At 40.9% G+C, this 18,862-nt stretch overlaps 1 protein-coding gene across 1 annotated transcript in view; it reads right to left on the bottom strand.

The window, feature by feature from the left end:
* enpp2 (ectonucleotide pyrophosphatase/phosphodiesterase 2) overlaps window positions 1-18,383 on the bottom strand; it is a 41,448-nt gene extending 23,065 nt beyond the window's left edge. Inside the window, exons 1-10 of the mRNA XM_073486457.1 lie at window positions 18,174-18,383; window positions 17,148-17,253; window positions 12,559-12,714; window positions 11,015-11,140; window positions 9,161-9,221; window positions 8,921-9,018; window positions 8,754-8,833; window positions 7,089-7,208; window positions 6,265-6,320; window positions 1,613-1,678 (exon numbers count right to left, since the gene is read on the bottom strand). Of these exons, the coding sequence (XP_073342558.1) occupies window positions 1,613-1,678; window positions 6,265-6,320; window positions 7,089-7,208; window positions 8,754-8,833; window positions 8,921-9,018; window positions 9,161-9,221; window positions 11,015-11,140; window positions 12,559-12,714; window positions 17,148-17,253; window positions 18,174-18,383 (1,079 nt within the window). The remainder of the gene's footprint in view (window positions 1-1,612; window positions 1,679-6,264; window positions 6,321-7,088; window positions 7,209-8,753; window positions 8,834-8,920; window positions 9,019-9,160; window positions 9,222-11,014; window positions 11,141-12,558; window positions 12,715-17,147; window positions 17,254-18,173) is intronic.
* Window positions 18,384-18,862: the final 479 nt, after the last annotated feature.

The following is an 18,862-nucleotide window of genomic DNA, read 5'->3' as shown; positions in this document are numbered from 1 at the left end:
TTCTCTCATCTCCACACATTATCTCTGGAGCTCAGCCACAGTGACCATAGGGTTCTTGGTCACCTCTCTTAACAAGGCCCTTCTCCCTCGTTTGCTTAGTTTGGCTGGGTGGCCATCTCTAGGAAGACTCCTGGTTGTTCCAACTTCTTCCATTTAAGAATTATGGAGGCCACTGTGGCCTTGTGGCTGTGCGCTTTTTTGTAGCCTTCCCCAGATCTGTGCCTTGACACAATCCTGTCTCTGAGCCCTGCAGGCAGTTCTTTCAACCTCATGGGTTGGTTTATGCTCTGATGTGCATTGTAGGCTGTGAGACCTTATATACATAGACAGGTGTGTGCCTTTCCAAATCATGGCCAATCAATTGAATTTACCACAGGTGGACTCCAGTCAAGGTGGAGAAACGGGGAAAGAAATGGGAGGCACCGGAGCTACATTTCAAGTGTCATAGCAAAGGCTCTGAATACTTATGTCAATGTGATATTTCAGTTTTCTTCCTTCCCTTTTTAATACATTTGCACAAATTTCTAAAATTCTGTTTCTGCTTTGCCATTATGGTGTATTGAGTGTAGATTGATGATAGGAAAAATTCATTCAAATGATTTTAGCATAAGGCTGCAACATAACAAAATGTGAAAAAAGTGACGGGTCTGAATACTTTCTGAATGCACTGTAAAGTGGACAAAACCAGCTCCACCATGACAACAATAAAATGCACTCCAAACTCCAAACTGATGCTATAAAGCTATTGTAAGCTTTATCCTCATTTTAGCTACCTTATTTTCTGTTTTACAGTTAGCAATCCCCTCCCTCCTTCTCTGTCCTGACTGGATAAAGTGGGTAGGGACACCTCATTTTTTTTTTTCTCTCTTTTACTGCATAAACTGGGAGAGGATAAACATGGGTTACTGACCAAACCTTCTATCACAGTGATTACTTGAATATACTTTTGTGTGCAATGGGAATGTGTAAACTTGCCATTTACACCCGGGTCAACTGACCCTGCAGTAGACATGGTTTTCATCACCTCGGCTCGGCTCGGCTTTGATCTAAACGTAAGACCTGAGTGAACACACTAAATTCTGCCAGGTCACTGCAAACCAATACAAAGTTGTTCTGAGTGATCACCTTAATCCTATGATGAAACATTTCTATCCTGATGGGACAGTGCCCCATCCATAGGGCATGAGGGATCGCTGAATGGTTTGAGTATGAAAATGATGTGAATGATATGCTATGGCCTCTGTCGTTTTGGACCATTGTGTTAGACAGCGCTCTCCACCACCATCACCAAAACACAATATCAGGAAATATCTTTTGAAAGAAAATGTGTTCCATCCCTCCAGCAGAGTTCGATAGACTTGTAGAATCAAAACCAAAGTGCACTGAGCTGTTTTGGTGGCACATAGACATACTAAGACATTTAATGCTTGTTTTCCCTTTAATTTGTCATCCATTTATATATTTTCATTCTGAAAATCATTTTTTTGATGTGGATCATTAACTCCAAACAACTAATGGGATATGGTGATCCCACTCTTGCTAGTTAAAAAGTTAAAAATAAAGAATGAGAAAAGAGGATGATGAAAGACAAAAAAGGAAAAACTGATTTCACCTCTCTCCTTCGGGAAGGTGGAGCCACTGCAGCATGGTCAGTATCCGCCTCTCCAATGGGATAGAACTGGAACACACATTAAAGGGTAATACTGGTTAACATTTGAAAACCATAGCTGCAAGTGAGAAACAAGAGAAAAACATTAACACAGACTTACAATTATAGACTCTGATTCTGGCACCCTGTCGCCGTCTTGAACCATTAAACCAATAAACTTCAAACTGTTGTTTTAATTCTCAAAGAGCCATATAAAGCTGAGGCGTGTGGAGTACAACACATTTAAATCCCCCTGACTGTTTTAAGTGTCTGAAAGCCAAAGTCTGCCCGTATGCTGCAGCCTGTGTTGTGATGAGGCCACCAACCACGCTGCTGGCTGTCAAACAGTCCACACCTGTCAACCATCAAGCCAAGGACTGAGGCCCTGAATGGGGCTTGATGTATGGGGCAGTGGGGGGCAGGATGGAGGATCAAGAAGGTGTGGTACACAGTATTAACAGTTCCCTCTCCATGAGTTCCCCCTTTCTTAAGTGATGTTCACTTTTTCAACTAAAAGTTCTCTCATCTTGCTGTCTGTTGTCTTTTCTTTCTTCTTCTCTTCTCTTCTTCCTGTCTTCCTTTGTTCTCTGTTTGTGGTTTGGGGGGGACCTCCCAGAAAGCTGAACCCATCACAGACCTTCAACCAGTCAGCCATTTAGCAACAATCCCTAGTCCCCATTAATATGCCAATCCCACAGCGCTACAATAACACTTCACTATAACACTAAACTCTGACGAAAAGAAGGCCCTGGCGTCACTCAAAAGAGAACGCAACATCACCATCATGCTGGCAGATAAAGGGAGATGCACTGAAGTGTTAAACACAGTGGACTACCACACCAAAGTCACTGATCTGCTTAGTGATATTAACACCTACGAGACACTGAGGCGAGATCCTACCAGTAGCTACAAAAAGATGGCTATAGAATATCTGCAAAAACTGGAAAAGGACAAAGTCATTGACAGGCCATTATATTACCGACTGTACCCCAGGGAAAATCTTTCCTTTATGGACATCAATGTACACATCTTGGCCAGAGAAGACAGATGGGTTGAAAGAGAAGTAAACAATGGAACGACCATCTTTGAACAGAGGAGATGGCGTACGACACTACTCATTACCCACCTACAATGCAGTACTGAGTTCTCTCCTTAGACAGCTTAACAATCATTCACACCTGGGCTCACCTAGCCCTAGAAACCCACATGAAGGCCGGTTGGGTCAACAACCCACAAGTGGCCCTAATGACTCTGTAAGGACACTCCCACACATAATTTAAAAGCCTGCAACCTCTTGGATGAGAGATGAGACGTCTTCAACAAACTGAAACAAGTCCAGTTGCCTACAATAGAGAACCTCCAATAACATATAAACAATGTGGTGTGTTGTATCAGAAGGCTTTTTCAGAAATGTCAGCCCACACTTCTTCTGCTGTATGCACAATCCTGTCTCCTTCTCCTTACTCTCTCTGTCTCTCTCACACACCTCTGTCAGTGCCAAGTGCGAGAAAAGCTCTGTAAACCAAACTCTGGCCCTCTTGGTTCTATGGAGTCTGAGACCCAGGTTCACAGAGGAATCCTGTATAGTATAAACAGGCCCAATTGCACAAATTGCTGTAAAAACAGCCCAACACCATCCCTCTGCTGAGATCTGCCTCACACTCCATCAAGGCCTTCTCTGTGCTGACAGATGTGGGCTCCTTTGTGTTCCACAGGTTATAGGTTTAGCGCAGAGTGAGCAGGAAGAACATGAATGGGCATGATCTGATGTCCTCAACCACAAAGTAATTTACAGGACCCCAATTATCAGTGATAAGACGAGGTATCTCCATGGGTCTTTTAAGGTGTAATTAAAGAGATGGCCAGAATTCGAAGGCAGCTACAAAACTATAGGGGGCAGCATAAATGCTTACTGTGGCTAAGTATTCACTTGGCTCTTGTGACTAGCTGCCATTAGCAGCTGATTGGGGAAGTCACTGTGGTCAACGGGGCTCAGCTCGACCGGGGCTCAGTATCCTCCCAGTGAACACAGCTGGACACCAAAGTACAACTAAACACAGTCTCCGAGACAGACAGATGCCAGTTTGAAGACGGGGGATACAGTACAGAGGTGATTTGCAGTGGCTCTGACCAGGACTATGAATGTGTGGGATATGAAGACACAACAAACGGGGGACACAAGAGACATGACGAGTCAGAAGAGAAAGAGCGAGTCGGAAATCAGCAGCTGGTGAAAACGGCATGTAAAGCCAGAATATTTTCAAATCTTACACTGTGATTTATTTTGACAAAACCAGAGGTGATTTTGGAAAGATAAACTGCGAGACTGTTTTGGTGAGTGTTTTTACGATCAGTTAATGAGGCAGTTAAGCTCGTCTTACAGGCTGGCCACGCTGGATGCTTTTATAATGCTGCTGTTTACTTGCTGCTCCTGCAGTGCTGCTCCTGCCTGCCCTATCTTTTTACATGGAGTTCGCCATTGATAATTATCAGTAAATATGATGACGTGATTTTCTTTTACCCCTGTTGAAAGAGCGAGAAAGCGTGATGAGAGGGAGGGAGAGAAAGAAAAAGAGTGCACAGGAAAAAAACTGGCCTTCACCTGTTGTGTGTATTCTCTTCATGTCTACAACATATTCTACAGATACCAACATCAAAACCGTAGTTAAACGCTGGTATGATGTCGATATGATTGTCCAAAGGTCATTTTCAGGTCTATTTTTGCTGAGAACCACACGCGTGTCGCAGTAAAAATAGGCAAGACTCCTAATTTCTAGCTGAAGAGCCGCTGAAGCCTTGCCTGACCCGCGCCAGAGAAGCAGGCAGCCATTGTAGCTGTTCTGTTCATGTTCAGTTAACATGAGCCCTTTTTACACAGAGAATCCGCATTATCGCCGCAGAGAAGGCTCGCCTTTACGACGCCTTTATTTGTTCACACTGAACCAAGCAGCGCCGGCTTAAAGCCGCTCTAGTGTGTTTTATACATCATGCTGGCATTGGGAACCAAAAGAGGGGTGATGGTACACATCATAACATTGAGAGTTTTTTTTTTACACATTTCCCCCGGTTTCCACCTGTTAATATAAACATGTATCTGCCGACCCACCATGCATCCTGGAAAATTACAAAGTTACATTTTTTCCTCTAAAATTACATAATTTCAAAGTCACCATCAGTAAGTAGTGGACCCTGTCTGGCTCTCACTCACGAGGAGGGATGATGTTTTTTTCTGGGGGAAAGTTCACTGAAGTCTCTGTTGAAGTCTCCGATTCCGCCTCTGTAACTTTCACACAGACGGCGAGGCGGAATATCGGCGCAAGATTCCCACCTTGAAAGAATGCCTTGTGAACGGGGCTATGGACGCCAAATTAAAAAGCAAGATTTAACACCACACACAGGCGCACAAGCATTCAGTGTGGCCAGCCTGTTAGTTCAGTAAAAGTGACAGACATTAGAAGGTGTACGGTTGTATTTTTTCTGTTTATTATTTTGTGTGTTTATTTTGTTTACTTACTAGTACATAACTTGTCACTTTTTCATCTCCCAGCTCAAACTAAGGGGGTTATCAGACTATCCCCTCTTGCAGTACAAAGTGGTACTAGAAGACAGGACAGGCCAGGGATTGCTGGTTAGCATGATTACTTCAGTAGACGTATCTTTCTAATGTTTGGAACCAACATTCCCGCTATGTCTTACAAACTGCTCCTTCAAGGCACATTAGCATCAAACATGTTTATTTAAACTCTGGAGAGTTTACTTTTTTTGTTTAGTGGTTTTGGGCAGATGAGAACAGTACCATGTGGGCTCAGGTGGCACTACATCAGGTCTCTGTAATGCGACCAGGCTCCAAGTAACCTGCAGTGCAGTTCAGTTAGTAGTGTGGACATAATCCAAACCAAAAACAGGAAACAGCCCCATAACACAAGGTCTAGTAGGTGTGAAGATATTGATGTTGCCATCTGATTGGCAGACAATTACTCCTGGGTGTAAAGCCTCCAATATCAATGTCGGTCAGAGTGCTCATTTTTGACAACTTATGAACGTGTTATTTCCAGAGAATTGAAAACAAATAGTGCATTCAGTGTATTAAACAAGCTACAGCTGACTCCCTGAGTGAGTTTTGTGAGTTTTGTGAGTTTTGTTTACAATTTGTGATTTGCTTATCGGGCAACATGAGCAAATATTTAAATGCCAAAGGAAACTACTCCAGACCAGCTCAGACCAAATAAAACACAGTTTAGAAGTGTATCAGCTTCTTGAAATTGTGCTGCCTAAACAGAAAGGTGGCAAAGTCAGGAGAGGCAGCCAGTGGAAAGCAGCAAAAATTTCAATAATTTAATAATCTAACACATTCACCACTATTGGCTATAGTGGTGAATGTGTTAGATTATTAAATTATTGAAATTTTTGGGAAATCTTCAATAAATACAGCCAAAGCATTAATAAAGAAAACGTAAAAAAAAAAAGTAAAATGATGACATTGACTGTCAGTTTGTAAAATATATTATTTTTTGGACATCCAAGGCTTATGCAGAGCACCAACTATCAGCACTAAAAGGCTGTGGAATGTATTTAGGAAACTATTTTGTGACAGACGGCTGCACGTGTAGACTTACACAGGCCAGAAGAAGGATGCAGCCTTCACTCCCTGTTTGAGCGCTGTGATCCAGATCTAGGAGACAAACAGTACAGTCTCATTATTTTATCAGTTTGACGGCATTTAGTTGGATGCTATTGAAGTGTTACCCTGGACAAAAACAATAACATAACACACGAGAAAACCAAAGTCAGGGTGTACAGTACGCTGCAGTACAGTACATGCATGATGGGTGTTATAGGTTATAGAGCAACTTCTGTTACTCCAATTCATACAAAAAACATACAGCAGGTTGGATTTGTTTGTGTTCTTCAAATCTTTTCTAAGACACTGCTAAAGCCTTGTTAGTTAGCAGTGCATCCTGACTCGATATTCTTTTAGCAAAAAATACAATCCTTGCACAGCTTTGTTCTGTAAGTAAATTCACAAAACATGAAGCTCTAAACAGTTCCATACCACTTAATGTCAGGCTTTGGTCTTACAAGAACTAAAAGTGTTTCCAACCAAGATTTCATAATCACATATTAACATCTGTTGTTCATCAACACATATTAAAGCCCATCAGGCTCTTGGTTTGTTAGATCTGCCATTGTTTCTGTAGTAGGCTTCAAAAGAAAAGTCTTTCATGCCTCTGTTGGCCTCTGGCATGTTAGATAAATTAAAAACAACACTAACGTTCATTGTCATCCATAAAAGTTATCCATTGTCAAAGCAAGAAGAAAAACAGAAGACAATACCTGATAGCTCACAGATACATTTACAATAACAGCGTTGATGAACTACAGCTAGTGAAAAGAAAGACTACAAAAGGGAAGGGAAGGGAAGGGAAGAGACAATACTTACTGGCTGTCCTCCCCACCAGCGATGATTGAGTTTCTCTCTGCTTCTCAGGGTGAAGGTGGCATCAAACACTGGGTCATACATGGAGTTGCCAATGATCCCATGAGACTCTGGGTAAAGACCCTGAGAGAGATACACACTGAGATTATGCTTAGGCCAATAATATGTGTCACTCTTGTTTTCTCTGTGTCTCATTTTCAGTGGTGGACTGTACCATCACATTTATTCAATATTCAATTCAATTCAATTTAATTTACTTGTGTGTTTATTCTCTGCTACTTTCCACTTAACTACATTTTGGAGGGAAGCATTCTACTTTCGTCTCCACTACATTTAATTGACAGCTAAATACAAATGTTAGCATGCTGTAGGCCTATTCGCTTATGTTGCCCCAATCAGAGTTTTTCCGATTCCGATACCAGTGTCGGAAATGTCGCCAAAATACTGCAGAAAAAAAAGCTGCTAGCCCTGCTTAACGTTACACACCGCAAATTTATTCTTCTGCGCTGCTCTAAAAGCCAACACAGGAAGTTGCACTGTGCCCCTGGCAACTACTTTTTAGAGTGGCTGCGATGAAGAAGTTCATTTCACATGAGTCAGATGGAGCTAGCGACATGTCAGCTATTTGGCAATACTTTTCTCTGGATAACCCCACCAGTAAAACGGCAACATGTTCAGTACGCAAGGCTGTAATTTCGAGGGTTGGCAAGAGTGTTGCCAGTTTCAACACCAGCAACCTTATAAAGCATTTGAAGATGCATCACGCAAAAGAGTACGACAAAACTGCTCTCCCCAAACTTTTTTTTTCTGCCTTACAAAGACAGAGAGCAGTAACTTACAGAAACAGTGAACTGAACATGGTTTGGAAGTTTGAAGGCTTTTAAGTCACACTGTATAACAGATAAAAGCGTGATAATAAAACACCTTAATTTTAATAATGAATTCTACTTGAGTCAGGGGTTACAGAGATGCCACTTAGGGCGCACTCACACTTGGCCCGGTTGCTCCGTACTGTGGTGAAGCAGGATTGTCCCTCCTCCCCAGTCTCCCGCTGGCTTGCACTTAAATTGCTCCAGCCCCAACTGGGCCTGAGCATTGTTACCTCTTGTACATACGTGTTCATGTTGCATACCTGTGCTTGTGCACACCTCTGCCAACCATGCCAGGGCCAAGAAAGTTTACCATGCTTGAGCACGGTACGGAGTGCTCACACCAGTCAAACAAACTGGACTTTGGGGGTCAAACGTGCTTGGGCACGGTACGGATTGCCTAGTGTGAATGCGCCCTTAGGCTACCACTGCTACTACTTTGTCAGGCTTGTTAGTTTTAAGCAGGACTTTTTTTGGTGTTACTTTTTTTCTCCTTTAGATTCAGCAACGGCCTTAATAAACAAATGTGGTACAATATACAGCAAACTCTAAATACTGGAGCATCAAAATTGATGTTTCAGTCACAGGAAAGGAAACGGGCAACAGTGGGTAATGTTAAACTTCAGCTATAGGAGCCTCAGCTGTACTTTGAGCTTAACACTAAAGTTAGCAGTTCTATTCTGAGACACAGCTGAGAGTAACAACCGTGAAGACTGTGGTTTAATATTTTTATGACATGACACTAACAACAACTGACAATCTGATTGTTGAATACAACATCAATGCTCCTGTGCCATACCGTAGCCAGTGAGTAGAGGTTGGGAAAAGTTTTGGAGGGATAAACAGGCCTCATGTATGGAGCATGGGTTCCACATGTTCCTGAAAATGGAAAACATAGCAAAGAAACTCCTGTATTAGCACAGAGACACCCACTAAATCTTTCTCAAAATCCCATCCAGGTCTTACTCAGTTTCTCGATGTTGGGTATGACAGTGTTTCCTCTCTTCACATACGAAGCTCTAAATCCATCTACTGAGAGCATGATCAGAGGCGGGCGAACAAAGCTGGACACACACACAAAATATGAAGGGTTTAAACAAGGAAAAAAACAGCACATTGCTGAACAGAGCTACACCAAGGCTTTTTTTTACATCACTTGTTTGATGAATCACTTTATTCTCTTTGAATGCTCAGATGTAAACATACCCAGCAGGACATTCAGCTGTCTTGATCTCCTCACACTCATCCTGCAGCCATAAAGTGTCTCCTAAAAGAAAAAGATGAGAGGAGGGAGATAGAGATATGGAATGATGTATAAAAACCTAGCTGGTCCATGGCTGGTTTGAAACTGTGAAAACAGCAAAAATGTAAGTCCTGGTTTGCAAATGTATTGTTAATGCAGTATTTTTTGGTTTAAACAAATGAAGCAAAAGTCTTCAAAGATATTCAGAAATGCTGCTTTAGCCTCTGAACCTCTGGTTGAGCCACCACAGACAATCAGTGTGTTTACATGAACATAAGGAACTAGCTTAGTCTGTGAAGCTGGGCTATGTGGGTGTGTTCCCATGCACTGTAGTAACCTGGCTACTGTTGGAGGTATGGCTTTCTTATTTTAACTGTAGTAGTGACAGATCACTGCTTCCTGACGTGACAGACCAGACAGACAGTAAGGACAGCTGCCAGCATAAATGCATCTGAATTGAGGAAATAATCAAATGATTAGTGGTGCAAACTGACCTATTTTGACTATAGAGACTACTTTGTCTTCAATTTTAGTCATACTGGATGGAATTATTTTGGTAACACTTTTGATTAGGGAACTAATCTTAGTTATTAATTGGCATGCATATTGGCTCTTCTAGGTGCTGTATTGTAGGCAACTGGACGTGTTTCAGTTTGTTGAAGATGTTTCACCTCTCATCCAATAGGCTTCTTCAGTTCTAACTAACTGGAGGGGAGTTGCAGGCTTTTAAACTCTGTGTGGGAGTGTCCTTACAGAGTCATTAAGGCCACCTGCGGGTCGTTGACCCAACTGGCCTTCATGTCGGTTGCTAGGGCTAGGTGAGCCCAGGTGTGAATGGTCGGACTTTTGATTTTTTTAAAAAGAACAATGACAGTGGGGCCGGTGGGCAAGTAATTTAATTGGTGTACGCCTGATCACCGTGTAACACCGGCTACCAGGTAAAGCCTAGTGCAAGGTTTAAATAAATTATCTATAAGGAAAAAACATTGCACTGTTAAAAACTGATGTGCATACAGATAAATACTTCTGTTTGATTTTTTTTGATTTTTTGTGAGGGAAATTGCAGCCAGGTGTCTGGCAAAGAAAAAAAGTACAAATGTATTTCATTTGTTAGTTCAGTGAAAAGTTTTAATAAGTTATTTAAGAGTCAGTATAAAAGATTTGCACTAACTGTTAAAAAATATGAAATATAAAGATGCATACAGACTGCTGTGTATTATTGTATTAATAATCCAACTAAAAACGGAAATATTTTGCTTTCTTGTAGTGCTGTAACGCTGAATTGGTCCTGCTATGAGATGGCAATACCAGCAGTGACCCCAACCTAATTTGAGTTTGAGACCCCCAAATCAGCTTCTTCAGGAGAATCTGGTGTCTCATTCATGTGATGTTTAAGAAGTCAGCTTATTGTGGAAAACTGGCCAGAATTTGGTTACTTAAACACATTAAACACATTGATTGTAAAGAAACTTGGGCCGTTAACTGATGCAAGCCAAGTACAGACAGTGTTCATATTTATATCAAAGAAAAACACTATAAACATAGCATTTAGCGTCTAAAGTGACTGATAATTGGGTATACATTTTTAAACTGTTCAAAGTAGCAGCTCACTAGGTATTGCATTCACTATAATTTAGTTAGTTAGCTAATGGTAGATTTTTGTTTCCAGACATGCTCAGAGAGGTGCAAAATATGACATGTCCTGGAAACTTCTGATCTATATAGCAAGCCTTTCCAATATGCAGATCGTTGTATGTACTCTACTGCATGTCATTTTAAACATACATACTGCATATAGGAGGTTTAAAGCTGCAAACCTTTACACAGTGTCTTGTAGTTGGTACAACAGTCTCCTCTGGTCAGACAGTCATCAGAGCAGTGGCAGGCATGTTGTTCATTACGAGGCTCCCCACACCGATCTTTACTGCACTCATAACCTCCCTCTGTACACGGGAACACGAGACAGACGTCAGTTTAAAAAACATAAAAAGCAGCAGGGAATAAACATGCAGACTTCAAAACCTTGATATATTTATACCCAATTTGGTAAATCAGTGCTGGAACCACCATCAATGACAAATGAAAGTTGATATATTAATATAAGAGTGGTTTGGCTGCATACTGTACTGCTGAGCACTCAAGGGACAAACACAGAAAAAAATGAATGTATTCTGGCCAAATTCCCATGATGAGAACACCAGATGACAGCTGTAGTTCAAAGTAGGATCTGCCAGCATAAGGGTAAAGACCAGAGCACAAACAAGTATATCATCATTTTCCGGCGGGTTACGGGGTTAGGCAGTGGTAAGCCAGAGACCACCAGGCTGAAGGAGAGAACATCAAATCAGACCACCAACACTGGAAGTAGCAGGGGGAAATGTTGACAGACCAACAGACGAAACAAGGAACAGGGAGGAATAGCAACAAACAAGTACGGCTTGGAGTAAGACACATAAGAAATGTGTTCAGACCCACATCAAGTCCATGCAAAGTCCACAGCTCATTTCCAGCTCATATTAATAAATCGACAGCTGGACAATCAGTTTAAAAATGTCTTCATTAAAAGGCTCAGCCAAAGTATTTTTCAAAAGAAAACAATAATTATCATCATTGAGCCTCGTCAGTCATTTTCTAGGTAAATCAGGGCAGAAATATACATTTAGATCCAAAATAATCAGGGTCTGTCTACATGGCTTTAGAGCATCGCAACATACTGCAAAGTACAGTTATAACCAACACTGAAGTTCATTATTAAAGGTGCTAGTTGTAAGAAAAGTAGATTTTTGAGTCTCATTCCTAACGCGTCAAATACTGATGCATTAGGATTGTAGGTCGGGCCAGCCACCATCCCAATGCCCAATCCTGAAAGCAACTTTTCAGCAATTATAAAATGGAGTGTATATGTGTGGACTTCAAGTGGTTGTTCTGCTTCCTGTTCAACATTTAGAGAATTCTTCTAAAGTCCATGTATGTGTGATCTGTTCTGAGCCTGTTTTATGTGGTCGCTCTGACCTGACCTGCACCATTAAGAGCAACCCTGATCAAACACACTGAAGAAGAAGAATCATTTTTGTTTTTTAAACCACAGCAAAATGTCCATTCCTGTTTTCCTCTACTTTAGGGGTATCTATAAAATGTGAGTGAGTTTCAATTATGATACCTTTCTTTTTAATTATTAATTAACTTCTCGAAATAAAAGTACACATCATAACACCAATACATGCACAGTGCTGTTTGGTGAGTCTAAAGTCTAATTTGATCAGATACATTTTGCTAAAAAAAATATTAAGACAGAGGGGATTAAAGGCTACATAGTAAGAACAAAACAATTTGCAGAGAAAAAGGGAGGATCATTAAGTACCTGTCCTCAGGCAGAGCTGATCAAAGTCCGAGCAGCAGCCGTTGTACGTCTTACACAGGTTGTCACAGCGGCAGTTTGGTGGCTCCAGCTCGACTAGCTCAAAACACCTGTTCCTACAGGAGCCGGAGGTCGGCACGTAGTAAGATGCAGAGCGAGCTGAGGACCAAAGACACAGAGTGTTTACACGAATACACTTTTATTGTATTTGTACTGCTGTATGATGTGGAGGCTCTGCACAGCTTTCTCCAAGGTGTCTCCAAACAATGCTGAGCACTGTTTGAACTTCAATATGCAGAAAAGTTTCCCTGCATCAGTAAGTTTAAAATATCAGCAGCATTTTAATTAAATGTATCTCTTGAAATATGATCTGTGACAACCAGTTAACCCCTTTAATCACATATAGGCCAGTGTTGACAGGTTGAAGACAGTTAAATTACCTGTATAATAACCTCTATAATAATGTCTTATTAACCTATTTAAACAATGGCATGTGTTTGACATTCTTTTTGCATTCTTTACAAACTATTGACTAGAAGTTTGTGCAAGATTTTGTAGATTTATGATTGTGCAGTCTATTCATATGAACCCTAACCCTTCTTTTAACAATGATATCTTGATACATGTAAAATGATTTTAGGATTATTAGGGCTGCACAATGAATCAATATACTTTTGAAATTGCAATTGAAGTGTGAAGCTAAACTTTGTAGTTAATATTCAGTTTTACTCAGAAATAAAAGCTTTCACTGTGACTTTAAACTACGATCTCTAATTCTACCCCTACAGTGGTGCCAACAAATGTCATTGTTGATGAACTCAACAACTTTTACATGCGACTGGGAGGACATTTTGGCATTCGGCCAGTTGGTGCAATAACAAAATCAGAAAAGGCATTTTTAAAGAGACTACAGTATATTGTAATCTTTTTTAGTATTTGTAAGTCTACTTGTTTAATGTCCCTTGTACCTATTGTATGTCTGTCTACCTGCTACTGTCACAAGTGAATTTCCCCAATGTGGGATGAATAAAAGTCTAAAGTCTAAAGTTTATACTCAAAAATGGCACTTCAACCTGTTCATACAGTAAAACTTGCTTGTAATGTTGCCTATCTTGTTTTTAGAATAAAAATTGTAATCTGCAAAAAATGTTTTTGAAAAGATTATCGCAATCTTGCTTTGGATTTATGCTGATTTCTTTAGTCTTCTATACTCATTGATGGACTATAAAGAAACTGTAAACTGTACCACCCTGGTGAAAACAAGATGGCCGAAAACCTTGTGAATAAAGCATGGAATAAGAGTTGTACAACATGTATATTTTTTTTGCAAATTAACACTCAAACAAATTCACACATAATTGTTTTCTTCTCATGTAAAAGTGTAGCAAAATAAACAGCTAGCAAACTCCCTGGCCTGTTGCTATGACAATCTACAACACAGTGTAGCAAACCTCTACCTTGTTATGCCAACAGGGTTTGAGAATCTGCAGCAAAAAATGAGCTCCAGTCCTCTCTTAATATTGACTCAAGGTAGAGCAACACAAACACACTCTCTCTCCTCACAGGGTCACAGTAATCCGTTGTAACCACCCCACAACCACCACATACTGCTGCTCGCTCATTTCATATGCACTGGAAGCACTTCATATAGAAAATAACCCAGCAAATAAACTGAGCAGGACAAATTCTTCCGGAGCTGCAGTTGTGGAAAGTTGTTCTCATCTAACTACATGCTGTTTATGTTTGGAGGAGGGATCTTGGAGGCAGCCGGTGGTGGACGTGTGTCACTCTGGTTGACGTTGGGGTGACTGATTGCACTTGAAGCTCACATAGGATTCAAGATTTACTCAGCTCTGAAAAAAACTCAGAAGTTGTTTTTTTGCGTATGTCTTGGACCTGGAGCGAAGCTTTAGGCATGTCCTGCCCACACTTGGCCCAGACACATGAATGCAGTTCCAAAACACACTTCACATGGTCTGCAGTCAGACACTTTGGCAACTAAATTAAACTGTGTGAATTTTTTCTCAGGTTTGCATTACTGAACACATGTGTGTTGTTAACGTGTGATGAACACAGTTCTGAGAAGCTTTTACATAAGCTTAATGCCCTTTTATATTGTTCTCATGCATTTTACAGCAGAAAACCACACAATATTTGGAGTGTGGTGACGTAGGGCTGCAACTAACAATTATTTCCATGACTGATTAATTGTCAATCAATTCAATGTTTTTTCAGTTAGTCTTTTAGCATAAAAAATGTCAGAAAATTGTCCAAAATAGCCATCACCATTTCTCAGAGGTCAATGCGACAACTTTTTTGCATAATATGATTTATTGTGTCAGCACCACTGTTGGGGGTAATAACGCATTACAGTAATAAATTATTTTAACCAGTAACCAAGTAATATGACACGTTTCCAATTGGATTTCAATAATATTATTACAGCTACTGTTGTCCAGTAACGCTTTACCATCTGAAATTAAGTATTGAATGACACCACACCACTTTCGCCAGTGTGCCACCAGAGAAAGTATCCCCTGAAGAAGAACTGTGTTGGCGAAATGCTGGAAAGGCTGCAGAGTCAGACTGTACGCGTTTTAAATGTGTATAGTCGCATTACTATGAGTTTATCAGAAACTTTTATGTATTGGTAAGCTGAGGGAATTCTCTACAGCCAGAAATAGCACAAAGTTTTAAAATACTCATAATTTATCAGACTTTGATCCTTTGTCTGCCGGCCCATCTCTGTGTCCAAGGCTATTCATTTATTTAAACAGGTTGAGGCTGTTTAAGTGTTCTATATCATCATCACATTATTGTGATATATGCTGCTGACTCTAATCCATAGTAGTGACCACTGCATGTGGATGACTGAATGGGCCAAATCTGCGCTCTGGAGGAGAGCCTTCATTAGGCTCTACAATATCGCCCCCAATGGACGAGTGACAAGCTGCAATAAACTTGAACTTCTGTGCTTTAACTACCCTCTATGAAAACAAAATGAACCTTTTGATTTTGATAACACAAAAGTAGTGTTATTAGAAATACATTACTTTACATATACAGTAATACTGTAAAGTTACTTATTTCTTTCAAATGAAAATTAGTAATTCTAAGTAATTCATTACATTTAGGAAGTAACTTGCCCAGCACTGGTCAGCACAAGTATGATGTATTTCATAAAGTTAAAGGTCTAGTATGTAGAATTTAGGGTGGTCTCTTGGCAGAAATGGAATAAATTATTCTTAATTGTGTTATTATTAGTGCAGTGTTTTAAATCCTGCTCCTGGGGGCCCCATGTCCTGCATGTTTTAGGTGTTTCCCCCCTTAACTTAAATGATGGTTATCAGGCTTCAGCAGAGCTTGATGACGAGCGGATCATTTGAATCAGGTGTGTTGCAGCAGGGAAATATCTCAAACATGGGGCACAGGGGCCCCCAGGAACAGGGTTGAAAAACTCTGCATTAGTGTACAATAAGCTGAAACTAAGAACTGCTGTGTTTTTGTTACCCTGGACTGAGCCTTCTCTGCTCTTCCTCTATAGAGGGAGCAGATCATCTTCCACGGAGTCCACCCTGTTGCACTGCCATGTTTTTACAGTAGCCCAGAAGAGATGAATCAAATACTGGCTCTAGAGAGAGCTTCACATTTTTAGCTGCCACTGTTGGGGAGGGTGAGTTGAGCGGTACTTCATTGTTTGCAAACTGTAACCTCACTGCAAGATGCAACCAAATCCAACACACTGGACCTTTAAATATTGTATAATGCAGAGCAATAAGCTGATTCATTTATTTGTCTTATGTGATAGTAAACTGAATCTCTTTTATTTTTTGGACTATTTTGGACTATAACAAAACAAGTCATTTGAACACATCAACTTGGATTATGGTAAACTGGGATGGGCTCTCTTCCTACCAAATTTAAATTCGTAGACCAAATGTTTAGTTGATAAAACAAGAAGAAAATAATCAATAATTAAAATAATCTTCAGTTGCAGCCCTACTATAACGGATCCAAAAGGTCACAAGATAAGTAACAGGGTTGGAAACAGGTAAAACAAACAAACAAACAAACAAACAAAAAAACAACAACACATTTTCTACTCAAAATTGTGCCTTTGTTCAGACTTTTCTCAAATCTTTGCTTTTCTTTTGTGGAATGCGAGACTCACAACCCTTCACAGCTCTAGAAATGATTCCATGTTAAAGTCTGTGAAGGGCAGTGCTCACAACTCAGACACACACAACCTGCGAGGAAGAGTCTCAAGCACACATTTCTTTGCTTTAAGGGTATGGGCCCCATCATCACATCACATCATTTCAAGCAGAATGAAGAGAAAGCTACTTTTTCGGAAATTGCATCACACCAAAGGAGACAGAAGGGATTCCTTGGTACTCTTCTAACATTTGACTCAGTGGACTGCTTTTATTTGACAGACAATCCAGGCCTACTGCCTACTATCCACAAGGAAGTGGGTGAGGGTAGGACAGATTTCTCAAGCCCAACTCAGTTGTGTGAATGTTTGCCGGCTCGGGGTCAAGCAGTTCAAAGATGTTCTCTATGATTCCTAGTAACAAGACGAGTGTACTCACACTCTGTCCTGGCTGAAGTCCCGTCCTCTCCTGAGCGTTTGGGCCGGTTGTAGACAAATCCCCAACACACATCAGTGCCACACAGGACAGACAGGATCCAAACAAACTGAGACAGCAACAACACATGACGTTACAGTCATTTACAGAACTGCTGCATAGGCTTTTCAAAGGTCATGAGGTTTATTCTCTGTTAGACAGTTGACACAGGAGAAACAAAAGCTAAGTATGAGACGCTATACTCTCAGGTAAAAGACTACCAGGTCCTTCCATAGGAAAGTCTGGAAGTATCTGATATTAAATGTAGAAAGTATTAAGTATCAAAAGTAGAAAAACATACATGTACATATATATATATATACTATATACTATATACTATGGGTCTGGCTGACTTGTTTTTTTCATCCGGTTGCCCAAAACAAATCCCCCCAAATTAAAAATGGCTCTGATTCAGCAAGTAATCTGCAAAGTACTTTTTAACTAAAGTTATCTATATATCTGCCGAGAATAAAGTAAAGGAGTGGAGGTATGAAGTAGCAGAAAATGGAAATCCTCACGTGCAGTCACATTTTGTTGACTGTACAGAGTATATGCTGTTATCATCGCATAATGCTTGAAAATGTGTTTTAAAGTTTGCTACATTGAATAAGTGACAGCAGGAACAACTCTGGTCCATAGAGCTCCTCCTGCAGTCATGCTGACTGGACTGAGTCGATGACCTGACGGGACTGAGCTGGGACCACCCGCATCCGCAGAACAACCGCCTTTGATAGCTTGAGTCGTTCGCCACTTGGAAAATGACAGACACATCTACAATTGTTCTGCAAATGCTTAGCAGCAGGAAGGGAGGAGCAGGAGGGGTGTTCCGGGAAAAGAGCTAAGAAGAGCTGGAAAATGTCCCTTCGGCCACAATGAAAGCGCTAACTACCAGAGCAGACGTTTAATGCGTAACTCCAAACGCTTTTACGCACAGCGATGCCTGTATTCTGAGCTGACCTCAACTTACAGCTTACCCTTGCAGACTCTTACCGTACCAGTTTCTGCAGCAACATGTTCCTCTGTCGGGCTGAGCTCGGTCCTGTGCTGTAGGTCGGAGAGTGACTGATGCTGACTCCGAACCGAAGAACCACCGGAGAGGGGCACCGCTGAGGAGGGCAGGAGGGAGGAGGGGAGGTGGCTCAGTGTGCGCACCAGAGTCTTATTGGTGGTGGGTTGGAGGAGGGCTGCTGTCTCCGCCATGGTTTAGGAGTGCAGGGAGAACAAGAGAGAAAGATGAGGTGGGGCGCAGCAATATAACTTCACTGCAGCACTTATGCATAGCTTAAAAAAGGTAAGGTTCATTTATTGTCATTTTACAACACCTGCTGTAAAACTGTAGTCCCTTTATAAACTACATGACAGAGAAAACAAAGCGCGGATGATGAACTGATGAGTCTCCAAGCCTGAGGAAAGAAGCTGCTCTGTTGTTGTTACAAAGTAAGCTATGAAAGAATTGGTTCTATTAAAATAAATATTCAAAGATCGAACAGTAATAAAAACATTAAAGGTTATTTATTAATCATGTCCTGACCCTGAGCTCCCCGGAGAAATTCGTCTAGCTCCAAGCAACAGAGTTTCTTGGAAAACAGTTAAGTGTAGTTAATGCTAGTTCCCTTGGTGGGGAGGTTTACTTCTTCATCTCCTTTGGTCATTGTGAATATCGACTAACTGACTAGAGG

This window comes from Pagrus major, chromosome 18 (assembly GCF_040436345.1).
Source record: "Pagrus major chromosome 18, Pma_NU_1.0".
NCBI lineage: Eukaryota > Metazoa > Chordata > Actinopteri > Spariformes > Sparidae > Pagrus > Pagrus major.
This window is presented reverse-complemented; position numbering and strand designations above follow the sequence as displayed.